Source organism: Myiozetetes cayanensis, unplaced genomic scaffold (assembly GCF_022539395.1).
Source record: "Myiozetetes cayanensis isolate MyiCay16 unplaced genomic scaffold, myiCay2020 scf17, whole genome shotgun sequence".
Taxonomy (NCBI): domain Eukaryota; kingdom Metazoa; phylum Chordata; class Aves; order Passeriformes; family Tyrannidae; genus Myiozetetes; species Myiozetetes cayanensis.
The window spans coordinates 5299809-5327267 of NW_026087378.1; the positions used below are offsets into that span (position 1 = coordinate 5299809).

The window sequence follows — 27459 nt, forward strand, 5'->3', positions numbered from 1 at the left end:
TTAAAGGATTTAAAGTAATAGAATGCTGTTTATTCTCAAACCTTGCGGTATCACTTCTTTCTCAAACATGGATATTGAATTTACTTTACACTATTCAAGTTGTGTGACTCAAAATTTAGCTAAGGAAATGGCTCTCCTTTGGGATGTAGCATTGTTAAATTGTCCCCAAGAGCTTTTAGTACATCACTTTATGGTTTGTTCCCTGTTTCAAGCTTTAAAAAAAGGTCCCTACAATTCCTAGTAAGGAAAGGCTCGGTTGGAGAAAGGAGTAAATACTAATTGTCACGGTTTGTACCACTTCATGTGAAAAAATCAGTCAGTTCTGTGATTCACACTTAACTGCAAGAGTGAAAATAGCTTCCAAACATGACCTAAAAAGTCCCAGAAGATATCATCAGGAATTCTCTTAAAGAACTGTAATACTGAGCTGGAAAATATTAATGAAGTGATACTTCCACTACTCCATTGTTTTGACTCTTCTTATCTGAGAGGCAAAGTAAAGCCTCTAAATGTCCAGTGCTGTTTTCAAAGCCTGCTCAAAGAACCAAGGGCTCAGCACATTTGTCCTGGGGCTCGTTTCGGGCCTCCGGCGGTCGCTGCTCTTTTGTGCTGTGCCCACGACACTGTTTATGAGGTGTTTGGAGTGATTTATGAGTGTTGCTTTTAGAAATCAGATCCCCTGGTAGCCTGTATGTTTGGAGGACACTTACTGGTGTGCTGAAATGCAGATTATGAGCCCTCACCACTGCTGGTGTTTTCAGACTTACAAAGAAGAGCTTGGTAAAGGATAGAGGAGTTATAAATGCTGGTGATCAGGAAGCCACTGCATCCTAGGAGTCACAATGGCAAACTTAATGGCTATCAGTGTTTTATTTTGAAGTGAAAACGGTGATAAGGGAACTTGGCTGAATTCCAGTCCTACAGTAATAGGTGCAAGTGTTTAAATGGTTGAGAAATTACTTTAATCGTTGACATTGTTTTCAGTTTCTAAAGTGCAAATGTACAGTGACGTACAGCAACGATACGGAATTACAGGCAAAGTCAGGGGCGACCTGCAGAGGAACAACCAGGACTGCACTGCTCACTGCCACTTCCAGACATCCATTCACACGGCTGGCACAGCTGGACACCCACCCACTCACACATGGCCCCTGCCCACCCCTCTGTTTATACATTCTTTCTATATACAGATGTGTTTGGCCACTCAATAATTGGATGTGCACTTCCCTGGGTTTGTGCAGCACTTTCCCTGCATTCTGTTCATGCTTCAGTAGTTTCTCTGGAGATTGACTGGGAATATTGTTAGTCCCTGCACTTGGCCACTCCTGTGACATAAATCTGCCTGTTCCTCCCTGGATTCCTCCTGTGCTATCCTGAGAAACCACGCACAGGTCCATTTCTTCGCCTGGGCCTAACGTCAGACAGGTGGGTGTCCAGAGGGAACAGACTGGTTGGGATCCGTTCATTCCAGTGTGGTGTTTGCTCCACAGGCAGCTCTGCAGTTCAGGGTGTCACAGGTGGGCTCGCAGTCCCTGCTGCTGGAGCCTTGGCTGCCGGCAGGGACGTGTCCGTTGCGCTCCGAGAAGAGGCTGAAGGTGAAGAACTGGCACGGCTCCTTCTGCCCACTGCCATCCTGCAAAGGGCTCAGCAGGGAGCTGGAGTTTTTCCATTCCTGGAACGTGCACATCTCCAGGTGTGGGTGAGTGATTTTGCTCACGTACCCCGGGCTGGGAGATGCCGAGGATAATGTCCTCTGGCTGCCACTCAGGAAACTCCCGCTGTCCTCCAGAGAGTCTTTCCTGTGGTGTTCAAAGGAGCACCGATTCCAGTTTCTGTAGCTGTAGGGCCACCACCCCAGCTGCTTTCGACGGTGGCACTGGCATTTCAGGATCTGTATAAAAGCCCTCTTGAACTCTTTGCTTGAGCAAGGGTAGATGATGGGATTCAAGCAGCTGTTAAAGTAGCCAAGCCAAAAAATCACCTTGAAGATCGTCTCAGGTGGCTTCAGAGCTGAAAATAGAGATCCTGTCCACAGAAAACAAGCAGAAACAATATCTGAGATAACTGGTTTGTCTGCCTCTAGGAAGGGCAAATGTTAACATCAGGTCACTGTTAGAACCTGTGTATTAAAAATCTTTTATGCACATTCCTTTCATTTTTGGTCTCTTGCTACTAAAATGTTACTTCCGTTACTTTTAAAGCTAATAATGAAATGCTCTTCATCATCTGAAAGTCAAAGGAGCACATAATTAATGTAGCATTAAAAACCAAAACACAGTTTATGGGTACACACCTGCTGCACTAACACTACTGATCCCAGTGACAGATCAAACCTCCGCTGTCCAAGCTGCTGTACAAGGCACACATGGAATATTTCTGCAAAGGGCTTTCAAAGGTCATTTTTGAAGGAAAAGATCTAAATGTTTCCCAGGCTTTTTTAGGAGGATTGTTTGTCCAGACATACCTTATAACTTTTAATACATTCTCTGGCAGCTCCCAAACATCCCTCCATTTATCCAGATTATTATCATAGTACAAACCTCTTGAAACCTGAAGTTAGTTGTGGAATTTCCCATATCTCAGGCATTCATAAAAGTGGTGTAACCCAAAATAAAAGGTTGTTCTATGAGTGCTTCCTCTTCTGTTCACAACCAAATAATTTCCCTAATGAGGCTGCCCAAATGAAAAACTCCCACTGGGAAATCCATTTCCTGTACTTTTAGTGTTAAAAGCAGGCAATTGATCAGCTAAATTTAGCAAATGGGGCTGTAGAAAAGAACGTGTGACATTTTTAAAGCAAAACAGGCATTCAAGAGTTATCCAGCTGGGTGAACACCTTTGTGTCTGGCTCAAGTAATCGAGGAATGGGGATTCAGGGGAGAATTCTTATGTCAAGAACTGGAGTATGATTTGAAGATTTTTTTCAAATGGAAGTCAACACCCCAGCCTGGATGTCACATCCTGACCTTTTCCACTGGAGTGGTTTCAGATTCGCTGGGCTGTGAAAGCAGCTGAGTCAGTTGTGGCTGTCAGATGCCTGAGTGGGGAGGGATGTGATTCTGGGCATATTTCCCATCTCACAGCAATGTGGAGGTCACAGCTTGGGCCTCAAAACTATGCAAAAGCACTTCCTATCCTCTTGGGTAAACAGCTCTTCCGTGCCACGGCACAGCGTGTCTGGATGGCAGCGCTGGGCTTGGAGCCTCCCCATTCCACAGGAATCCAGAGGGGAGTGTGTGCCATTCCTCAGACATCCACTGCCCTCCCCAGGGTGCCAACTGCTCCCTGAGGTGGATCAGGAGAGAAAATAAGATGCTGAGCTGGCATCAGCTCTCTGGAGAGACTCTTCCTCATCAGCAAGAGTCAGGAAAGGTGCCGTGAATCCAGAATCATAGATTTTTTTCCTGGAAGTGTTTGGGAATGCTGCCAGCTAGAACTAGTTCTGCCCATTTCCTCAGAGCTAAGGAACATGCTGGCCCTTAGGGTTAAAATGGAGGGTTTAAATCACAACGTTGAGAGTAATTCTTCATGATTCCTGCACTTTACTGACTTTTACTCATGGAGAGTAAATGGAGAAAAGGAAATATATCAGAAAATCAATTGACTTGATGAGTTTTGATTGATCGGTTTTTTGACCACACCCACCAGACTTGATAGAGCTGTTCAGTTTGGAAATACAGTGAGCAACAGCAAATATCATAAAGAGAAATTAAGAAGCATTTTATTTAGTAGAAGCTAATTGCATTTAGGGTCTGACTGGTTTTTTATAATGAATTTTTTATTACAGAGAAAGCAAGTGAAGCATCCTAATGAAATTAGGGAACATTGTGGGAAACAATTTGGCATATTAATTGTCCTCACACATTCTGCAGAATATCTGCCCAGAGCATTACTGAGATATTAAAATTCAGAGTCCATGGGAGTCAGTGGAAGTCCTTGAAAGGCCCATAAGGGACCTGGGAAGAGACCTATAATTACTCACAGAATCATCAGTTTTCTTCAGTATTTTACACTTAGGTTAGATAATAGTTGGTCAGGAGTACTGTGAATTCCCTGGATTTAAGGAGAAAAAGTCGCTACGGATGAGTTTGGGGCTGTCAGATGCTTTCTGCATGTTACAAAAGGATCACATTTCAACATCTTCTAAATCTGTTTTTTCTTAGATGAGAGCCAACCTGGGGGGAATGTGTGTTCTGTTTTCTGGAACAAACTCAGCATCTGGTTTTATTGCAATACAATGGTCTGGAGCTGTTTGAGTGCTGTGCTGTGTGTCAGTGGATATTCCAGTGACAGTGATAAGAGAGCTCCACTGCAGGGCTTTGTTGTTTCAAGATACAAGAAAAGACACAAAATTTGAAACTTCTTGTCCCTACTGGTAACAGGTAGAAAATGAAATGTTTCCATACTTGAGACACTGAGTGGGGGTATTCTGGAGAGAAAACCACCTTCTTGTTTGAACACCACAAAATAGAAATAGTTTGGAATTGGTAATGAGTATTTGGAAGTTCAGTTACAGGGTCTGATCAGATTCAAATAGTTAAGGTAACCTTGGAAGGCAAACACTTCCTCTTATTTCAGAGGAGATTTCATTCTGGTGCAGTTTGGAGCCATTCTGACTGGAGTTAAATCCGAGCTTTTCAATGTTCTTCACAAGAAAAAATTCCAATGTATTAAAAATTGCTGTAGTGAGGAAAAGCATTGCAAAATACCAAGTGATAACAGATGAGTTCTGAAACATGAAAAACAGGAAGCTTCACCAATATCAAACCCTCAATCTATCCTCCAGAAGACAGCTTGTGCAAAAATGAGTATTACTTTGCAAGAAATGTGTTTTATGGTGGAACTCGGCCTTCCTATGGGAACTTGATCAGGTTTGTGCTGTGACCAACAAGAGACATTCCCAGTGCTTGGCTCTGGCAGTTGCTGAGGGGCTGCCTGGGAACCTCCTCTTCTCCCCCGTGTTCCTGCTGTGATTCCTGCAGCAGCCGGGACTGCTGGAAGCTGCTCAGGGCTGAGTTACAGCCACTGTGTGCACAGGCAGTAAAATCCTCCCTCTAGAAGTAACAATCTGCCTCTGCCCAGAGTTATTACGAGTTCAGGGAGAGGATGTGGTCGTCCTTTATTTAAGCTTTTGCGGTCCCTTTCACCACATGCTTCGCCAAGTCAGCGTGCCAAGGTTTTAAAGCTAATTGGATTTCTAGAGCTCCTGATTCCTTCCCTTCCAGCATTCAGTGTTTGTTTACATTCCCCCGGACTTATTTAATATAGGAAAAAAACCCCACAGTTTACAAACAGTAGAGGGTGAAATAGAGAGTATGGTTATAAAATTACGAGCTGATCAAGCCATGAGGGAGTGCAGGCCTTTTGGAGAAGAGGATTAGGATAACACTGAAAAAAACCAGTTAGAAAACAGAGAAAATAGATCTTGAGAAATAGGAAACCATCCAAAATCAACAGGATAAAATTCAATAAAGAAGATGAAAGGAAAGATGGTTATATTATAACTACTACAAATAAATAACACTGGGTAGTGTTTGGTTGTGGTTATTTGGCATGTTGGTGTCTCTGTGGGATGCCTTGGGATGCACATCCCAGCAGTGCCTGGGCTTCCAGGTTGGAGACAATCCCAGGAATCCAGCAGTCATCAACACACTGCTCCTGTGTTTGTGGGTACCTTTTGTGTGTGTGTGTGTGTTTAGCACTTTGCTTTTGAGGAAGGAGAAATATCAATTAAGGAATAACTTCTGTGAGCAGGAACACCTTTCACTAGATAAGGTTGGTCAGTGCTCCAAAGTGTCCTGGTTGTGAGGAATTTCTGTCCTAGAACTGACTACCTACAGCAGTGTCCTCATATTGCAGATGAACAAATCACTTGTATGAGACCAGCATGAATTTCATTCACCATGTCTCACATTTGAGAGCTTTTTAAAGGCTCCAAAAATAGAAACTTATCTAGAATGGCGAAAAAAAACCCAGGACTTTATCTCCCTTCAAGGACTGCAGGTTGGGATCAGATCCTTTTACTAAAACCCAGACTTGCTACACCTTCTTATATTACAAGCAATTGCAAGGCAAAGCAGCAATATTTACATTTCTACAGGGACAGTGCCCGTGTATTTAACCCCAGAACTAACATGGGCACCACCCCTCAGTCCAGAATAGCTGTGCTGACTTACACCATTGAGAGAGCTCATTTGTACTTAAATTGTGTTGCCCTTACACCAACAGTGTAAAATCAAGGTCAGTATTGATAAAAATCTTGTTTGGTGCCTAAAACTGACAGTAGTCAGGGACAGAAACATGGCACTATTTTTATTATTCTGTGCAGAAGAATTACAGACTTTCTAACTAGAAAGAACATGGGCCAAGCTTATTCTTGTTTTGCAAAAGATTAGCTGATTGAGGGAGTCTAGAAAGGCTAATCTAAGTCTGCTGACAGTTCATTTATTACACTTACATATCTGTAATTACTGAACATGTTTTGGTGTTGTTCTCTCCTCTTCTGACTTATAACTGAGACATCTCTCTTGGCCACTGTTAGTAGATAACAGGTTCCAGCATGGAATTGAATAACACAAAGGTACTGTATGAACTTCCAGTGCAGTTTTTCTCTTTTGTCACTCAGACACAGATGGTTATTGCTTTCTAGTTTCTAGGGATCAACCAAAAGCCCGTCAAAATATCTCAAAATTTTGCAGTGGTCAGTGGAGAAGCACTTTAGTAAAGATGTGAAAAAACTCCTCACTTTTTGCTCATGTCAGTATTTCACAGGCAGGTGCCCTAAAGCCCCTGAGAACCTCAATGTTTTAGGACCTGTGTAACTTCACTCAGTGCTTTCCTCATGACCACCAGCTCGAGCCATGGCACAAGAGTTTGCAAACACCTCTGGTATAACAACCTCGTGCCCAGCTGCCTTGCTGCAATTATCCCTTCTCTCCTGTCTTTGATTTCAATAGTTTTGAGATTCCCAGTGGCTCAGTCCTGAACTGGTTTTTCCTTGGAGCTCTCTGACCACCTGAGACAGGAGTTACTGCCATCCCTGAGGCTGAATAGTCAACTCAAGTTGTTTTCACTGGTTTTTTTTTTTGTGTGTATTGCTTTGTGTGTTTATTTTTTGCAAGACAGCACTCCGTGAGATTTCCCTTTGTTCCCCTGACATGCAAATCAAAACCCTACAGAGGAAGTACCCAGGAATTTGTGTGGTTTCACCTGCTTTGATAACAACGTTATTCTAAAAACCAGAAGTCTGTAAATGACTGGTAACTGACACCCTTTTGTAAAATAAAAGGATTAAACCAGGGCTTAAGGGAGGCTTTTTCAGCAGGAAAATGAATCACCTTGAAGTAATCTGGTCCTCCCCATGTGACAAAACACACTGTACCGGTCAGTAAATGCCCTTATGATGTTTAATTGTACATTCCCTGCTGTCACCTGTGCCATTGAACTTTGCACAAAGATTCACCTGCCAGTGGGCAGAGGGGCAGATTGCCACATATCCAGTGATTTATATGAATTCTGTGTAAATATTAACTTGAGGGCATCAAGTCTAGAGAGCTGGACCAGTTGGGCAGGGGAAGAGGAGGGAAGACTAAAACAAGGTGGAAGACAAACCAGGCCTAAAGCCTTGCAGAAAGCAGAATCCAATAGCATTGACAGACCTAATCCCTGCAAGCATTCCCATGGAAAATAAGTGATCTAATTTGGTATCCCTGAGACAGAGATGCAGAGGTTGTTCTTACGTAACATAAATCTACGTTTTGTACTTCAATAACATTTTAAGAATAATTTTGGGGGGCTGACCTGTAGCATGTAGATTTTTTTTAATGTTCTTTTTTATTATTTTATAAAAAGATTTCAAAATCTTAATACATAAAGATGGTCAAACCAATTGTGTCTTCGTCCTGGAGTTCTTGGGACCTTATCCTGCTACCAATTAAGTTACAAGATTTTTGTTTCTGACTTCAGTGGATAATATTCCAGGTTTTGCAGGAGCAGGAGGACTTAAGCTCTAAAATGGGAGGTCAATACTGCTCTGCTGATTTCCACTGGAGTTAAGCAGTACCTGGGGAAGTTAATGTGCTCTGGTGAAAGTGGTGGGGATGGGAAGTTTTCCCTCTGTGTGTGGAAGATGTATCTGAGAGAAGACTGACAAGCCCATATCTTAACAGGAATGAGGCTAAACCTTTACTTAATAGCCAGAGGGAAACATATGATCCTTCATTTTGGATTAATTATTTTAATAAAGGTATTGTCATAAAATTGGATACTCCGTTGTTTAAAGGGCAGTGTTTTAATGAGTGTTAGCTCATTTCTGCAGGGCTTTAGTCATTAAAATAATCTATTTTACTCAGCATTTTTCAGCAATGCGTGTTTATGGTAGTCCTGATGCCGAATGAAGGGTTTGTGTAAGATGGATGAAAAGAAACATTTATTTTAAAGAAGATAGATATTTACTTTTCAAAGCTTAGTCACTGAATTTATGGCACAAGAAGTTCTCTCTAAGACACGTATGTCTTTAGTTTATTTTTTTATGTTGTGTCACAAATAATTTTGAGTGGCAGGATAACTGTTTACAAAGCCAGGGAGTGTTTATAAATGTGTGCAACAAGGATATTCTGTAGCTCCACTGCTATCTGGAAAGAATATCCAGTAGATACAGGAATAAAAACAAATTTATTACTTGACTCTCTTTGATGCCAGTTTTGCTGCATCATCAGGTGCTTAACACTGAAGACAGAATGGTTCAGTGCTACAAAACCAGACTGGGGGTAATTCTTCGTGCTGATGGTTTAATGATGCTCAGTCCATCATGGTGTCAAATGCTGTAATTCCTCCCTGCAGTGTGTACAGAGCTCTGCCAGATCTCTCCTTGCAAAACCTTTCGATTTTTGCTTGAAAAACACTCTGTAACCATTAATATTATTTCTTTTCATTTGTCACGGAATATTTATTCAAGCAATGCGGCTGCTTTCAGCACCACATCTGTTCCCAGTGCAGATCTGCCACCTGATGCAATAATCCTTTGTCTGGAATATCAAAATGGGCAGCTGTAGCATATATTGAAATGCCAGAGTGGAAGAATAATAATTTTATTCTGCAAAGTATAATAATTTTATCTGCAAAGTAGTAGAAGAGCTGAGAACATTTTCTTAACACAAAGGAAACTCCACTGCATACAAGCAGATTTGATAATACAGGGGTCTGGAGAGGCTGCAGAAATAACAGTTAGCAACTTGTCAAATGTTTTGTGGTTGGATCCCTAGAAATCCAGAGCTGCTCTGTAACATCATTCTGCAGAGTCATGGCATTACTGAGAGAAACAAGGGGCAGAAAAATAAATAGGAAAGAGGCAGGTGTGAGGGTATGATTTGGGATAATGGTGCAAATATAAGGTGTGAGAAATGGAGGCTAAGGAGAAAGCTTATCCTTGCAGTGAGTGGAGGGGAGTATCTGGTCTGGACAGCCCAGGACACATATGGAAAGCTTGGGACACCATCAGAACCTTTTGATTTCTACAGTTTTCTATCACAGAAATTTATTTCATACCCTTGGGTGCTTTCTGAAAGAGTATTTAATAGCGTTTCATTTAACTGTGTGTCTTCAAGACACCAAGCAAAATGTTTCTGGTAAGCAGAGTGCAGCACACTTTAGCTCTTTAAGGATTCTCTCTGCACTGCTTTACCCTCTCCTGCAGATAAGGACAGCTGCATTATGCAAGTCAGGAAAAGGGCTTTTCCCCACCTGTTTTAGTGAGCAATGCTTTAGTCATGTCTAACATCATTAATTAACTCTGCACTGATACGCAGCGATAAAAAATATTGGATGCTGGAGTGTGCTGGATAATAAATAAAAAAAACCCCAGATCAGTGACATGGAACAGCACTCTCCCTATTCCTAGTCCGCAGAACAAAGGCAAAGTATCTCCTATTTAAATGCATTTTTATGCTGCATTGGGTACTATGGATACCTTTTCCCCCCTTTTTTAGACAGAGGATTTCTAGACAGGGCCTGGGAAAGCCAGCAGTCTGGACTGCAATGCTGAGATGTTGATTTTTTCACTCCTCTAACTGACACCCACCCCTCAGCCCTGTGGGTGCCAAGTGCTCCCAGCACTGACCTGGGGGTGTTGGGGTTACAGCACTCGGTGTGTGTTGGGTCAGAGCCCCCAGCAGTGGCTTTAACCCCCAGCCCCCCCAGCCCTTCCGCCAGACACGCCGTGCTGTGCTGGAGGCTCCCAGCCTGGCACCCCACTGCACACAGTGTGGAAGGGAGATTAAACTGTATTCTGTCAAGCAATAAATTCTCCCCTCGGGTATCTTAAACAATGACTCACCAAACCTGCCAGGGAAGCCCAGGAGTTTTGGACTCTTCTCAAAGGGAAAACTGACCCTCTTTCAAGAAACTTGTTTATGTCTCACATTGCTTCTGCCCTGTGACCATAATGTTTCCAGTGGACTGCTCTTCATCTGTGTTGGGTGAGGACTGTCAGGAGCTGTACTGGCTCCTGGTAGCTACAGGCATGCTCTGCTGAATTCACATTTGGTTTTTTTTCCTTCAATAATTCAAAATCAAGGAGAAAATCTACTTTATCAGGGGATCACGACCTACTAGCTGCATATTTAGTACTACCACTGGTACCATATGGTGCAAATGTGTTTCTATCCACAGGTAAGTATTTTTGCAATAGTTGGAAACTTGCTCTATGTTATAAATTTCTTTTAAGAGCCAGCACAAGGACTTAAACATCAGTAGCCAAAGAGAACTTTGCTCACAGTTTTCCTTCTGTTCAGAATTTTTCACATCCTTAACTTTACCTTTACGCAGATCTTGAATTGTAGAGGTTTTAAAGTCTATAATACAATAAGCTAGAGATTACAAAGTTGCCCTGCAGTAGCTGAATTAGTTGTCCTGCAGTAAAGCTTCTAGTCTAAATGACATTACACATCCACTGAAATTATAGTTTTGTAACACTTCACCAGAAACAGGTTGCTGAACTCAATTTAGTTTTCTAAAATAGTTGCTAAAAATATTCGCTTACCAGTCAATCAGAAATGTTTTGGTAGGGTAACTAAGTGAACACAAATATAGAACATTAATAAAGGCTTTTTCTCCCTTTTCCCAGCTCTTTCCATATTTAGGCTGTCAGACTGTCTCTGTCTCAGAGAAATGAATTTTGGACAGATATTTCTGAGAGCTGAGTAATTCAATGTCTTGAGATTCTCCACTTCAGAGGCAGTGCTAGCATTGAAAACAGTGCAAGCAAATGTCAAAAGGATTTGGGAACACAGAGCCATGTGCTAAGGCCACATCAAATACTTAAATAATATTTTAAAGTTCAAAGTGCATAAAGTAGCTGCCAAAAGCTCATGTGGCAATGGCCTGAAGTGCCTCAAATGAGACCTATAGAAACCAGTGAGAACCTTCCTGTGGGGATCTGTGGGGATCTTCATGTCGTTGCTTTTGGGATTCGATCAGTAATGTTTTAACTGAGAACTAGAACTTTTCCAGCTTACCAAAGTTCAGGAGAGCTTTTCACCTTTTCACCTCATCATTAAATGACATTAATTTTATTTATGACTCCTAATAATGCCAGAAGTCCCAGACACTGAGCAGTGAACTGAACCAAGAATATTTCAGTGCTGAAACTCTCTCTGTTCTTATGTAGGATTTTTGGCAAAGCATTCTATTATAATGTTTCTGAAACATAATTTGATTCAAATGAAAAAAGGGGGATTTAACATACAAACCCTGTCAGTATTGTACCCTGATTTGACATCTGCCCATCACTGAGGACTCCAGGTGAGCACCTTTCTGCACACTTCACAAAGCTTCAGCAGGACTCTGCAAAAGCCAACGCCAGGAGTTCCCCTCCTTTCCTTTCATCTGTTCACTGCAGTTCTCCCAACACTGTCTACTTCTCATTCAACTGATTTTTTTCTCTATGATATTTCTGTAGTACCCAGTTAACCCACTTTCCTCCCCCTCCCCTCACAACCCCTGATTACCAACTTACCTAGTGGCAGAACAATGAAGAAAGGTAGCCAGCACAGGATAAACATGCCAACCACAATTCCCAACGTCTTGGCTGCCTTCTTTTCTCTAGAGAATTTTAAAAGTTTGAAAGCTAAGGAGTTCCTGGGGTTGTGACCCTTCGATTTGGTGTTGTTTAGGGTGTCCTCGTGAACATTCTTGTAATGAATCCGTAAGGTCAGCTCTTTGGAGTTGGACATTTCCTTCATCACCCCAGCTTCCAGGTTTTTAGTAGTCCTTTTGGCCACTATGTAGACCCGACAGTACATCACGAGGATGACGATTAAAGGAATATAAAATGACCCCAAGGAGGAAAACAAAGCATAGAAGGGTTCCTCGGTGATGCGGCACTCCTTGTCGTCCTTGGGAGCTGGTTCTTTCCAGCCCAGGAGAGGCCCAATGGAAATCACCATGGAAAGGACCCAGACACCCAGGAGAGCTAAAATTGCCCTTCTTCTTGTTACCAGTGTTGGGTACTGCAGAGAATAACGTACCCCGATATATCTATCAATAGAAATTGCACACAGACTTAAAATGGAGGCTGTGCAGCACAGCACATCAACTGCTGCCCAGATATCACAAAATATCCTCCCCAAAACCCAGTAGCCAAGGACTTCCAGTGTAGCAGAGAACGGAAGGACTGTAAAACTCAGCAGCAAATCTGCTATTGCGAGGTTAATGATGAAATAGTTGGTAGGGATTCTTAAATGTCTATTGCAAGCAACAGAGAGAATTACCAGGATGTTACCTATGATAGCAAAGAGGATAAAGGCACCGAGGATCAGCCCCACAATTATCGCCCTGCTGGTAGCCAAGGCAGGTAAATCCAGGTTAGCTGCTGTCTCATTGGAGTTGTTGGCAGAAAAATTGCCATTATTTAGCGCAGACACTTTCAAATATCCCGGTATCGATGTATTGGATTTATCGCCAAGGTTGGTATTCATCTTAAAAATCATCCTCCATAGCAAGTTATGGTTGGGTCCCTCACACAACACGCCGATGGTTTGAATCAGTTCAAAGTCATCTCTCGACCCAAGAAGTTGCTGCAGAGCCCTGGCCAGTGTGAGGTGGAGAACTCATCTCCCCTGAGAGCTGTCAGCTCTGAGCACGTAAAACTTGCCCAGCGTGGAGTCCTCGGGAGCCTGTCAGGAACAGCAGGCTGTTCAAACTTGCCTAATTTCTCACACGGACTCGCTGAAACACAAATGAGCAGGCAGAAAGCTTGGCTGGAGCTGGAAAGCGGCACTTTCGATCACGGCGCCCCTGGAAGGACAAGACAGGTTTCGAGTTTTCCCTGGAGCGAGTGTGGCTGCGTTGGAGGGGTGTCCCTGTGAGGCTCCAGGAGGGCTTGTCAGCATTTCCAGCTCTGCCGGAGCTGGATCCGAAGTCACGGTGCCTGGGCAGTGACATCACTGCGGCGGGGCCGGCAGCGCTAGAGGGCAATGCAGGCCAACACACAGCTCCCACCAGCAGCGACTGAGCAAACCGAATGGATCAGTCTTAATTACAGCGTTTGCCACACAAATCTGGAGTGGAAACCTTTAAAAAAAAAAAAACCACTTTCGCTGTCTGAGGGAAAATGTACTTGGCGGGCTGTGGTGAAAGCAGCAATTCCAGTGCTAAATGATCTGCTGCCCCTTTGCCCACTAAGGAAATGTATTTGAGTTTATTTTGTAATTGAAGCGAATCACGTGTCATTTTAGACAACTAATCATCGTTTTAGAGAACTAATAATTTTCTAAGGACAAGTAGGTTGGTTCCAAAAAGTCTCTGGCTTGTTTGTAAATTCGGTACTTCGTGATTGCCTAAAGTTTGTTTCTAACTGTGAAAATTCTGTTAATAATAAAAAAGTAACAGATTAGCAAAACCTTTATGTTTGTTCTGTACTCCTGTGTTACAGGATGAATGTGGCTTCATCTCCTCTTTTGTCCCTCTGTAACTTTTCTAAGCATGGGTACATTATGAATCCCAGACTAGAACAGAGCTGAGCACCCCAACCCACAGCCCAAGGGAAGGCAGAGATAAGTATTTATTACCTTTTCCAGGCACTCCTTATGCTTAACCATCTTCCTATGTCTTTAGTAAGAGATGTGAGGTCACTGAGACTGTTGTTAACTCATTGTAACTGTGGGAAGAGTTATCCTCTTACAGTAGCCTATAGAACAAACAAAAAAATACAAACCAACTTATTTATTTTTGAGATAATAGCCTTTAATGTTGAAAGCAGTGGTTTCTTGATTTCTTAATTTTGTGTTACCTGGTGGGGGACATCTCAAGTCTTTAAAGCTCAGAGCCATTAGTAACAAAAAGTGAAGGATTTGCTGAACATGTAACTGCCAAAAAACTGTTCTCAACTTTCTGTCATCAGATTGTGTCCTGCAGCTGTTGCCTGCAGTACTCTGGGTTACTCTATATTGATTTGCCTTTTACACGATGTACTGAGTTTAAAGTAAAATGTTCATTTTTAATAAAGCAGCTATGGCTGAAAGTTGCAGCTGACTGCTGGTTTTAAGGACAAACCAAGTAAACACAAGCTCTGGTTGGATTTTGCTCGAGGAGATGTTTGTGCAGCCCTCCCCACACAGGACTATAGCATAGCACTGTCCTTCAGAAACTTTACTTGGAAACATTTACAAGAATGACACCATAACAAGTCACGGAGTCACTGAAGGGAAGAGGAACAAACACCCAGTTTATGAGCTTAACCTCAGCTTTCCTGCCTCTGCTCTCTCCAAGGAAGAGTTTTCACTGCTAATAAAAGCAGTTATCAGCCTGTGACTTTGAGCATTTATCCTTCACACTTACCATTCCTGCTGGACTCCATGGAACCACTCAGTTCTGTTTGTGTTTTCTGACTTTGTTTCTCTGCCTTGTCTGTTTTAGCAGTGAATTCCTCAGGCTGGACGTTCTGATCTGCTGTGAAGGTGCTGACCCAGCTGTCAGGAGTGTGATAAAACTGTGCCTGGCCAAGGCAATGACTTGGGACTTCTCTCAGTGGAATTGTGATATCACAGAGGGCACAGAGAGTTGCTGCATCTTCCCCTCTTGGTGTTTGAGCTACACTGATTAAAGCTCATTTGATTAGACCATTAGGTCCAGACATAATGATGTTTCAGCCTTTGGCACATAAGAAAATATGGTCACTTTAAAATGTGGAGAGCTTGGATAAGACAAGGTCAGTGAGGGTGTAAACTACTCTGCTTTGATTTTGCAGCTGACATCATGTGAGGCACACCCAGCTTGCGAAGAGTAACAGAGTGGCCTGGAAATCCTCCCTGGCTTTGACCACACTACAGGAAGGCTTTGTAGGGCCAAGGAACCAGATCTTTCAGTAGCCTTTCAACAGCCATTTCCAGGAGTCAGCTGTTTCCAGCTCTCTGGCAAGGTCTGGGACACTGTGCCAACAGCAGTGACAGGAAAGAGAAGAAAGGAAGGGAACAGGGATCCTGACTGCTAGTGGTTGGACTAAAACATATTTCTTTGCTCGGTACTGGGACCAGTCTGCATCCCTTACTAGTGTTGCTTTCTGTGCCCGTTTGGATGAGACCACAGACAGAAAAATCCTATTCTAGGGGTCAAAGGAAGACAAAGCTACTGCTCATCTCTCACAGCCCTACTGAGAAGTCTGATGTGTTTTCACATCCCTGTTTACCAGTCTGTGTAATGACATACTGGTTGAATAGTCACGAGACTCAGCTGAATAATGTTCACAAATTGCTTTGAGATCTTCAGCAGCAGGTGTCATAATAAAGCCAAGTGTATTGAAACCTGGCCATGAACATTAAGTATTTACCTGCCTCGGGATGAGTGATTGAATAGGTACTGTGAGAAACAGGCTCCTCTTTCTGCCGAGTTCAAGGCAGCATTTCAAGGCAGTGCAATTGAAAACACCTGCTTGGAGCAGTGTGGGTTGTATTCATTGCAGAGCTGCTTTCCCTCAGATGAATCATAGTTTTCAATGAGAAAGTAAATTTAATAGCCTGGAGATTCTACTCAATAATATTTCAATAATGATGTATAGAAAGGCAGGATGGTTCAATGTGCATCTGCAGAGAGCCTGTTGAACAACAAAAGACTGAATATGGAACATGCAACAGAGGAAAGGTGGAGAACACCTTCATGTGTTCTCAGTTCAAATTTTCAAATGTGTGGAACTTTAAAAATGTATTTTGTGAAAGCAGATAAATGCAAAAGGAGTCCTTTTGCATGGCTCGGTTTTGTAAAGATCTGTGCTCCTCTTCTACATTTTCAAAGGGGTGTTAAAAATATGTGCTGGCATTTTGATTTGATTTCTGACACTCAGCAGAGAAACTTTCTGAGCACATTTGCAACGCTGCTCTTAATTGGGCATGGAAGTGTGAGCTTGATATAGGATTTAAATGAGTATATCTACATACAGTTTTATACAATTCCTCCCAATTATTTCTGTCTCACTTATCTGCTACTGTGTCTGATAACTAAAACATTACCAAGTAGAATGAGGAGGTGGGCTTGAGGAAGGTTTTTTTGTATGGCTGTGGGTGGGTATGTAGACTCCTGTGACAAGTAAGTTTATCTGCAGCTCAGAGAAAATGTGAGATTCTGTGGCACTAGATCATCTTCTTCATAATAAGGCTTCTCTGTAGATGGGACCGTTAAAAACATACTGATAAAAAGATGAAACTCTTCTCTGCTTTTTTAGGAACTCCAGGGTTAGTTACAGAGCTGCACTTTTTTGCTTGTTTTGTTAATTACAGATGGTGCAAGAAATTGCTGCTGTACCATTGTACTGTTGCTACAAGTGTCCTTTCTGAAGCTGTTCTTTCCCAAAACACCCCTGGACAACACTAAAAATCACAGACAGTGTGATCCAGAAAATGTATTCCTTTGATTCCCATTCCTGCTGTTGAGCAGACCTTTGTTCTTCAGGGCAGACCTTTTTGGCTTAGCCAGAGTTGTAAAAACTTTCCACAGACACTGGAAATACACAGATTATAGTTTCTTTACATTTCATGATTAAGTAGAAACACGTTTCCTTTGAACAAGCCCTGAACCTCAGGAAAGGGAAATTCCATGATGAGAGGAGAAAAATGCATTTAAAATGCTAATTTTCAGCTGTCCAATAATGATATTTAAAGCCTTGTGGGTTTATTTTCAGAGTAAGAAAAATATCTCATGTGTTTGTGTTAACAGCTCAGGTTATTAGCTTGAACTTGCCAAAACAAGATTACAAACACTTGCAATTTTGAATAATCTTTTTTTTCTGTGGTGATTCAGTGTTTGTTGTTTCTATATAAATAGAATTTACATAGAGAAGAGCATTTTCTAGTAAAAAGCGGTTAATTAAATAAAATACTATCGGTTTTGTGTTGTCACTGGCTCTTAAATCCTTTCTCACATTTAGGTTTTGTGGGCCCATTGCCCACCCTAAACCATGTTTTTTCTCACACTCCTTTATCTGTGCATTTCTGCTAAAACTGTGCTTGAAAACCCCAAAATGACCAGTTACTGATACAGGCCCTGTCTCAGAAACAGACTTCATGAGGATGATGCCAGCTCACTGTCTGGGACAGAGGAGAATGCACTATGTATTTAGGTGGGGTCGAAAAATCAGTATTTAGAAGTCTGAAAAAAGTCTGCCCCTGCCTTAAGGAAGCAGCAGAGCCCCCCTCAGCACGAGGAAGGAGAGCAGGTCTCTGTGTGGAGTTCTCAGCTTGAAAAGTGTTGGTTGTCGTGGCCGGGCTCTGTCCCATCCACAGGGATAACCTGGACAGGAGCTGTCCAAGGGAATTGTAACACCCTTGTAATGCTGTGCTGAACTGCACTGAATGAAGAGGATTTCTTCCTGATCCCACATGGAGATGAATCCTAAGCCTGGGTGAACTCTTTGTGCAATCTTTCAGAATTCAAATCCAAATAGGGGACTTTTAAGGGAACCAGATGAGGTAAAACAGTTGAATTGTGGGTGGTGAGGCAGAAGGAGGATACCAGGCTCTCCTGAAAGGATCCTTTCCTTCCCTATGCATTTAAACTATCTCATAACTTGACTCTTTTAGAATAGATTTACAAAGGAATGAACTCGAGGTTTTTATCTGCATATTATAGTCTGTTCTAGATCATAGAAATTCAAATTAATACAGATTACATTGTTGTTTTTTAGAAAGGCACATGGCTGGGTATATTTATTTACATTAAATAAGTTCATCTTGATTGAAAATATTTATTGTGGCATTAAAAGGACAGTAATTAACTGCTGAAAAAAAGAAAAACATTTTAAACAACACATAACTCATGTTACTCATTGTCATAAAATAACATTGTGCAGAGGGCTGTGCAAGATTAGGAGTAGATACAGAGGTTTATGTGGCTAATGAAGCAATCACTGATAAACTGGCTGAGGTGACCGCAGTGTTATAAATCTCCACACCTCAGGAAATAAACTTGAAGGTAAATTCAGGCTGGATAGCAGCAGCTCATACTGGCAGATGATGTCATAAGTAATAAGTTTCATTTCTGTGCCACCTTCTGGGTCATTCCTTCACTCTAAGAATTAGGGACTGAGCCCACAGCAATGTTTTTAACAGAACAGAAATGTGGCTGGGAAAGGGATTTTTCAAAGATATCTGGGCTGGCTAAGAACTGTAGTTGCACTTATTGGGAATTTTGCTGTCTTGATATTTTTGACCTTCATCTTTAGGCACCAAATACCTTACTGGCCCTTAGAAACTTCTGAAAACTCCCCTCTGATCTGTCCACCAGAACCAGGATTATTTCTGTACCTAATGACAACCCTTCCTTTATTTTAAACATCCAGATGGTTTATTCTGCCTCCAGCAGTCATAGCAATTTGGGTCTCAAAGTAATGGGACATTTAAATTGAAACTTTAATTTTCCAGGTTGGACATTTTTATGAAAGACCAGTATTTTCTCTAAAAAAATGAACATAAACTTATTTTTCTCCTCTCTCCATGCAACTAAGTTCTGATCACGGTGTGCACAGCACTTAATTTCATCTTTATGACACTCAGAATTTGCAATTGCAGCATAAATATCTTATTGCCAGTAAATGGATGGGGACTCACTGCTGATAAACACTGATGGGCATCTTGCTGGGGTGATATACAAAGCCATTCTGATGTTTTTGCCTTGATGAAAATACCTGGGAGAGGCAATGCCTAAGTTTTATACATGTATTAATACAGGTCTTAAAATATTTGCCTTTCTTTCAAAGAGATTGATGTCAATCTATCATCTAGTTTGATTTGTTCCTTTTCATAAATCTGTATCTAAACATATTTCAGGATATATTTCAGGATATCTTTATTGGAATCAAGCAATTTTCTAATCTTGAGGTATTTTTGATATCTAGTTTTGATAAAAATATAAACATCTCTGAGAAAAGGAAGGAAGTCTGGACTCCCTGCTTCATAGCTTCCCTACTCCTAGAGAAGTCATAAACTTGTATTTCTCCTCCATATTTCAGTCATTATCCAGTCATTCCTTTGCTAAATTGCAGTAAAAATAAGAAGAATGTTAAAGGGTAGAATTCCTTGGAGAAGGTTTGCAATTGGATAGGAAGCTGCTTTTGGTGCACGGTCGAAAACATGAAGATGATAACAACGCAGAGGATGAAGAGGAGCTCTTTGCTGTACAAGAAGGGAATGAAAGAAAGAGAACTTTTTGAAAAACACAGCAAAAAGAACCAAAGCAGTGACTTCTGCCATATCTCCAAATGTGACCGTTCTAATGGTCTGTTCATCGAAACAGGAGGGAAAAAATTTTGCACAATCCTAAAGTCTGGAACTTGATGGGGGGAACTGTCCCTTCTGTGTCTTTTCTTCTAAGGACAATTTGAGCCTCCTGTTTAAGGAGGGAACCAAGATTTTCCTTCTTCCATAGGACTTTATTAGGACTCAGCTTGTGAGCCAGATATTTAAGAGTTACTGACCCTTTTCCTCCACAGCAGTGTTTGGAATGCATATAAACATCTCATAATACTTTAAATTATGCACTAGTGCTTTCATACTACTCAGAGTAAATTAAAGAGGTTCATGCTACTCTGTCTTTTAGAGATGAGTGTAAGAGGAGAAATGCATTTTTTAAATTATTTTTAATTAAAAATTGAAATTAATTTTTCAGTATTACCCAGTGCATCAGCCAGAACACAATCCTACAGGTGGAATTGTGAGAACATCAAAGAAAATAATTGGAGTTTCATTTGTATTTTCTGTTAAAATGAATACTGAATTCTTCTTTGAATTAATGTTAAATATTCATGAATCTGTTATTTTTTTCCATATTTTGTTCTTGTGAGAAGCCATAAAAATCTATAACCAGTCTTTATTTCTCCAGGGGAAAATTAGGTGAAAGGAAACATCTGTTTCTGTCTTTTTCCTGTCAAGATTTGGAGTAATTATATCAACTATTAAAGGAACTGGAAAAGACCTAATTCTATTTAATTCTAATTATGTGCATTAGATACGAAAGTGAACTGTGTTGTGTATTGCCTGATAGCTGATGGCAGTGCAAGAGAACAATGAGAACAGCTTTATTTTATGGACCTAAAATGATCTCTACTGCTTTCCATGTTCCTGTGGTTTAACAGAGGGACATGTGAGATGTGTCTGCTGCTTTTCCATGTGTCCTATGGCAGTGCAAAGCAGGTGGTTGTGGAGTCACTGCATAAAAGAGTTCAAGCCAGGGAAATCCCCTGATCCCTGCATATTGCAAAAGACAGAGAGCAGAAAACCTGCAAACCACCTCTGCAGGTCCCACTTGGATTATTTCACTACTCTGACAGGTGCCTAAGCAGTCTGAATGTTCATTATGGATTTTAGTGGGAGCTGCAGCAGGACAGGGGAGGGAAGCTGATGGAATTCTATTAGGAACTTTATAGCCTGTAACCAGCACCTTGGCTCCGACCTGGAGGTTTGCTGGCAGCAGAGTAAGGCAGGGATTGCGCAGCCTGGGAGTGCTCCAGCACAGAGACCTCCTGGGGCTATCAGGGATTTATCAAACACAGCTATTGATTGCTCGTTTTCTTACACAAACAATTGAGCTGTTCCTCCAGGCACACAAGATAAGGGCCTTATCCTGAAAAGACCTATAACCCCACCAGTGTCGTCTCTTGGAGTCGCTGGCCAAAAGCAAAGCACGGTGGTGCTGTGCAGTGGAGCTGCTCCAAGCCTTGGCTCAACTGAGAAAGTGGGATTTTGATGGAGTTCACATTTTTTACACACTCATTGCAAGAGATGTTCTTAAAAGTGTCACAAGTCACCACGAGTCAAAAATAAAACTGTGCTAAAGGCAGAAATGTTGGCCCATTAGGAGTAGTTTCTCTTTCAGAGAGGTTTTGCAAGACCATTTAACAAGCTGTTCCCCACCAGCACGGGGCAGTGCATGATCCATGGCCAGTCACAAGCACCTGTCCTGGAGAAAATCTTATCATCTTGCTTGTCTGTGGCATAAAGGACTAAATGACAAAGGATACTCTGAGTAGCTGAGTCCAGGGAAAAAGCAGAGAAATACCTGAGAGCTCCATGAGTGCAACTGTGCATAGATCTGTCAGAATCATGGGGAGGGACGATCCTTTGGAGAAGCTGAACACACCAATGGCTGTGGTGCATTGCAGTGCATGAGGAAGGATGAGGCACCCTCAGAAATTCATGTTTTGAGATATTGCAAATGATTTGTGGTCCCTGAGTTTTTTAATTATACAAAATACATGTTTCAAACAAATAGGAGATGATCCTTTAGAAAGAACCTGTTGATGAGCTGATGTATGGGGTGTTGTCTGGATAATTTGTGACCACACCAGGCAGTGCTTTTGGAGACTCTGACCATTCCAAGTCCATTACTGATGTTAATTTGTTGTAATTAATGTAATGACATTAATGTAATGTAATGTAATGAATGTAATGAATGACATTCGTGACTCCGGCACCACACACATCCATCAGAAAAAACAACTCAGGAAGGCAGCACTGGCTCACAAGTTAGTGATGCCAAATGAAGTCATTAGACTTGTCAGTCAGTCTGGCACCACGCTTCTGGCTAGAAACTTCCCTTTTTTGGGTAGGAATCACCCAACATCTCTGTGGCTTAAGGAGACTTGGTTGAAACCAGAAACTACTCCAACAGCAGCTGGTTAAAAAATAACTCACCTTTAGGGGCATCTAAGGAAAGAGCATCCTGACCTATTTCTGACAAGAAGCCAGTCACAGCTTCATTCCTTCCGACCCTTTGGAATGAGCAGGAACATTCACCCGTGATGAAGATAATGGAAGAAAATATGTATGAGAATGAGTCACCGAAATTTTTGTTCAGAAGGCAAGATCCAGGATCTCAAGAGACCTTTATTTATAGCCTAAGCAAACTCAACAGAGAGTTGCAGGAGGACAAATGAAACTGTAGAAAAAGCTGAAGTAATGGGTAATGATAACTGGAACATGCCATTTCCATCACAAGTTAAGTGAGCACATTATGGTAGTAAATCTGCAAAAGAGCTCAGACAGTTTTAATTCTGGGGAGCACTGAAAGACTTTTTGGAATATATGTTGGAGAAAAGTTTCATTTCATGTGTTGTCTTTATCCCCATCTAAGCAGTGCAGTGGGTTTTGTCTAGGACAAAAACTGCTAAAAATCTGGAGGATATTCAAAATAATACTGTGGTGTGCATCTCACCTTTGTGTCTGAAGTGCTCTGACTTCAGAGTGTGACATTGCCATAAATGAAATTTATTCATATATGAAATATATTCAGGGACAAAAAGCATTTACAACTGCAAGGATAAAATCAGACTGACTTAATGTAATGTCTGTCACTCTCATCTCAACTGTGATCTGAAGTAACTGTAGAAAATAGGTCCTGGACCTCTCCAGAGCTGATGGAAGAGGGAAAAGTTCCTGCCATGCATGTTATTTAATGAAAACAGAGATTCACATGATTCATGTGAATGATTTTTCTGTGTCTATGTGTAACAGAAAGGCACTATCAAGGTAAGAGCAGTACAGTGTACATGGAGAATATCCCAAATGCCACCACATAGCTCAGCCCTTGGGCTGTGATCTCCTCTGCTCACACTAATTCCCTGCTCACCTCAGGTCCAGTGTGAGCTGCAGTGCTGGCACTGGGCAGGACACTGTCCTGAGCCTGAGGAGATGGGAATTGGAATCTGAGCTCCTCTAATGGGCTGCTGAGTGAATTTAGACAAGTCATGCACTCTCCCAGTGCCTGAGTTTCTCTGCCTTTCAAGGAAATGATGATGCCTGCCCTTTAAATAAAACACCTTCAGACATTTAGCTGAAAAGCAATGCATCAGAAAAACATTATTACTAGCTGTGAGGCAAATATAATACTGTGAACAGCCAAGCTTTCCCCCTTCCCACATGCATACATATATATTGATAGATTCAGAGCCACTTCAGTACAAGTGTGATTTTCTTCAGTTCATACTCACAGTCGTGATTCCTGTGTCTGTGCTCCTGCTGGAGTGAATTTTTCACGGAGCCTCTGAAGCCTTTTACGCATACTAACAGGGTGAGCTCGGCTGGGGTGTGACTGAGGCTGTTACAGAGAGAAAAAACAGCAGTGCTTACAAATAAGCGAGCAGCTGAGAACTTCAGTGATGTACCTGGTGCTGTGATGTCCTTCAGCCCTGGAAAAACGGAGCGGTGGGAATGACAAGTTGGGTGTTTTTGGTGGTGGCCGAAGGGCTGCAGCGCGTGCTCCGCTGGCTGTGACAGGAGTATTTTTGGAAAGGATCATTTGGAAGGGGTGATTCTCTTGCCTTGCCTTGCCTTGCACGTCACTGTGATCTCAGTGCTGCCGAATATGTGATGCATCTCCAACTGCAAGTCTGGCTTGCAGCAGCTGCATGGTGAATGTAAAGTGCCATGGAAGGAATGAAGGTACCTCCCAAGTAGGCTCTAATAGCAATTTTTTCACTGTTTATTGCTGGATTGTACCATAAGAGGCTTCCAAATTAAACTGAAATTAAACTGTGCCTCAGTAAGCAAATATCTTAGAGGTGTGGATCAAAATTTTCTGGTAAAACAGATTTTAATTGATTTCTCCAAAATCCTTTACAAATGCTTTTAAATTTTTAGTTTAAAAGAATTTGTACAGAATTTTGTAATCCAGACTTTCCGTGGGACCTGGGAGATTTTGCTCTATTTTCTCTTACTGTTACTTGGCAGGATGGAAGTTGTTATTAATATCAGTCAGGAAAAGGCCCATCATGAGACAGCTCCATGACAAAGTTATTCATCTGAATTCTGAGACACAGCCATTCCAATTCCTTCTCTACCTGTCTCAAGGTGGGACACCCAACTACTCACCCATATGACTCATATTTCACTCCTTTCCCACAGTTGTCAAGAGATTTTTCCATCCATCAGTTTTCTCTTTTTCCTGCCTGTTCCTGGCTGTCTCTGTTCTTTGAATACTTTCAGGCAAGTGCCTGGCTGGTAGATGCACCTTCCATCAGAGATAAATGTTGGAGTCACAAGTTGATATGGGTTAGTTCAACATTTAGGAGTGAAAAGTAGGGCTTTGTTTTCCTTTTAGACTGAAGAAACTGTTTTATTTGCAGATCTGTGTCAGAACTTACATTAAAGAACAGTAACATAAAAGATAATTAAATATTGCACATTGACTTAGAGATTTTTGTAAGTGGTAATTAGGAACCTCATTAAATTTTCATGTCTTAAAGCATATTCCATTTTCTGAAGCTTTGCATCTCTCAAGTCCTTATTTGCCATTATCCGTGAAGAGCTGAAAACTACTTTGCAAACATTAATAAGAATATATTCCCAAGATATTATCTTTAATACATTTTTTTTTTTTAATTCACACAAGTGAAAACAGTTGAATTAAACATATCCTGAATACACAGGACAGCATTAGCCTGAAGTTAACACAGGCTTAGAAAGGAAATAATACTCTGGGACACAGATAAGAATAGAAGCTCATAGGACAGAACTGTGAACTTGTTATGATTGGTTTGTTATTTATTCTGTTCAGGTGAAAGTAAAAGTACTTTGGTAAAACTCTCCATGTTGACAGTCATTCAGAACTGGACTGATTAAACTGTTAAGATGATTCTGGAATTGACAGTCCAGTAAAAAATTATTGCTCTTCCCTGTTTGGTGAGTGAAGATTTAGCTCAAAGGCTGCAGCTGTTTGTTTAGCAGCTGCATAAGTCCTGTGGACATGGAGATCCAGAGCTGTGGCAGTGAAGATTTAGAGCAGTCTGGCCCAAAATGATTTTCCAAAAAGGACAAGATGTGTATTCAGTTCCTCACATTCCCACAGATACCAGGACAATTCCATAATGTTAATTTTGTTTTGAGATGTAAAGTTGTATTTAGAGAATTTATGGGAGAGCCTGTGTATTCCCTAATCTCATGGTTATGGATACCCAGCATAAAATATATTCTTTGTCTTTCTTAAGACTTCTCAAACTACAGTGTTTAACTCCAGTTTTATATGTAAAATGTTGGCCCTGTAAGTACATGGAAATCTAGTGGAATTGATGTTTTAAAATATTGAATAAAAAGAACTAAAAGGGTCAGAAATAAGCGATCCCTTTAGTTCTTCACTGCAGAATTTTTAATCAGCTGTTCTGTTTTTGCTGTGACGTTCATAACACTCATTTCAATACCAACACACTGTGTCACCTGTGGCCATGCTGTTTGTCTCACTTGGTTTGACAGAAAGAGAAATTATGATTGGAAAACTCCAAAATGGTTCATTTCATTTGGGTTCAAAGGATATGATGCAGGCTGCTCTGGGCTTGTTTGGTCTATGGGCCACCTCACATGTCAAGGGTTTTGCTAAGCTGGAGATTTCAGCTGATTGACACCTAGAACTGCTGAGGAAGGCAGCCAAAAATGAGAAGTATTTTCCAGAGCTTTGCCAATGCTGCTGGGAGAGGTGCCCTGCGAAGGCACTCGTATTTCTGGTTCGCAGGGCTGTGAGATATTAATGGAGCACTTCTGACACAGAACATTGGCCTGGAGAAGAGCTTGGCATCTGCACAGGACAGTGCCCTGAAGGATGTGATCCTCTGAAAATGCCACCTGTTGTCTCCTCCCAGTCTGTGCTCATTCCCATGACCTGCCTCTGTATGCCTAGGCCAGACCATGGTGAGCCAAACTCCACAGCTCCTGAGCTAAAAAATCAGAGCCCTGGGCCCCTCTGTGTCTGTGATCGCACTGGTGTTGTGGCAGCCAACAAAATCAGATGCACTCTGGATGAAATCATCAGAGAGACTCACAAGGTCCCAGAACCAGCAGAGCTGGGAGTGCTGGTGTTGGAGTGAGGAGTTGTGAGGCCATGAAAGGTTGGCACAAATGGAAGTTATTTAAGAACTGGTGCCAGAAAAACACCACTACAGTGTAATTTCAACCCTCTGTTCTTGTAACTCATAAACTGTCTCTTGCTCCCTTTCCTACAACTTCAAACTCTAATGAAATTAGTTCAAGTTTATTACGCCCCCGAGGTCGAACTTCTCCAGACATTGTTTCATTTGTGTGTTTTACCCACTCTGTGCTCTAATGACTGCTGTTTTCTTTGCTATGACTTCAGTCAAGTCATGGCTGCATCAAGCTGGTTTAACACAGCAGTGATTTACGTTTGATGAGGAGACTGCTGCTGCAACTCACAGCTAGAGCACTGCTATTTCTGCACACTTCTGCTTCTGAGTCATCATTCTCCTCCACTTTTTATCCAGACATTTATGGATTGAGTAATGGGTACAATGGATTTTTACTCAGATGAGTTTTCAGCAGACTTACGACACAGATTTTGAGGGGATGTTCTGGGTTGAATTCAATAGCAATTTAATGAACATTTTATTAAAATTAACTTAGCTAATATTTTGTGTCTGTGTGTAGCAGTAACTGTCTACAGAGTTGTGGTCAGGATATCTTAAAGTTCATTGCAAATTTCCTTTTCATAGAAGAGGATTTTCTTTTTCAGCATCATGACATAAGGCCAGAGGGATCATATGTAGTTAAATGTTTGTTCTATAAGTGAAAATATAGTGCACAATTTTAGCCAATTGTGAGGAATAACGTTTGATATTTACTGTTGATCAGTTAAGAATGATAAATTGAGTTTCAGCACACTGAAATCTTGTGCTGGTGCCAAGACAGCGTCTGAGACAAGTGAAAAAGATTCCAAGATTTTGAGGCTTTCAGAAAATGGCCCAAATACAATTCTGTGTTACAGGGAGACAGTTTATTGGAGATGCAGGACTGCAATTTGGGGAAGAGGGTGTATTTTGCTCTCTCTGAAGAGAGGTGCCTGGGTTATAACCAGACTTTTTCCTCTGTTCAGGCTGGACTGGATCTCCCAAAGAAACTGATCCAAGTGACAGCTACACTGCCCCTCCTTGTGGGGACTCTCACAGTGCTGACTAGAGAAATTTTCTTTCAAAATGCTTTA

The 27459-nt window shown here is 41.5% G+C and overlaps 1 protein-coding gene across 2 annotated transcripts; it reads right to left on the reverse strand.

The window, feature by feature from the left end:
- ADRA1B (adrenoceptor alpha 1B) lies at positions 1-23720 on the reverse strand. Of its 2 annotated transcripts, XM_050312262.1 has the most exons (4): positions 23468-23720; positions 14067-14185; positions 12014-13293; positions 1-2025 (listed from the first exon to the last, which is right to left on the reverse strand). In XM_050312262.1, exons 3-4 carry the CDS (start codon positions 12984-12986, stop codon positions 1463-1465), a joined length of 1536 nt encoding a protein of 511 aa, XP_050168219.1. In that variant the 5' UTR covers positions 12987-13293; positions 14067-14185; positions 23468-23720; the 3' UTR covers positions 1-1462. The 2 variants fall into 2 exon arrangements, with proteins under 2 accessions (XP_050168219.1, XP_050168218.1); XM_050312261.1 differs by lacking the exons at positions 14067-14185; positions 23468-23720 and having other exon boundaries at positions 12014-13668.
- Between the last annotated feature and the right edge of the window lie 3739 nt (positions 23721-27459).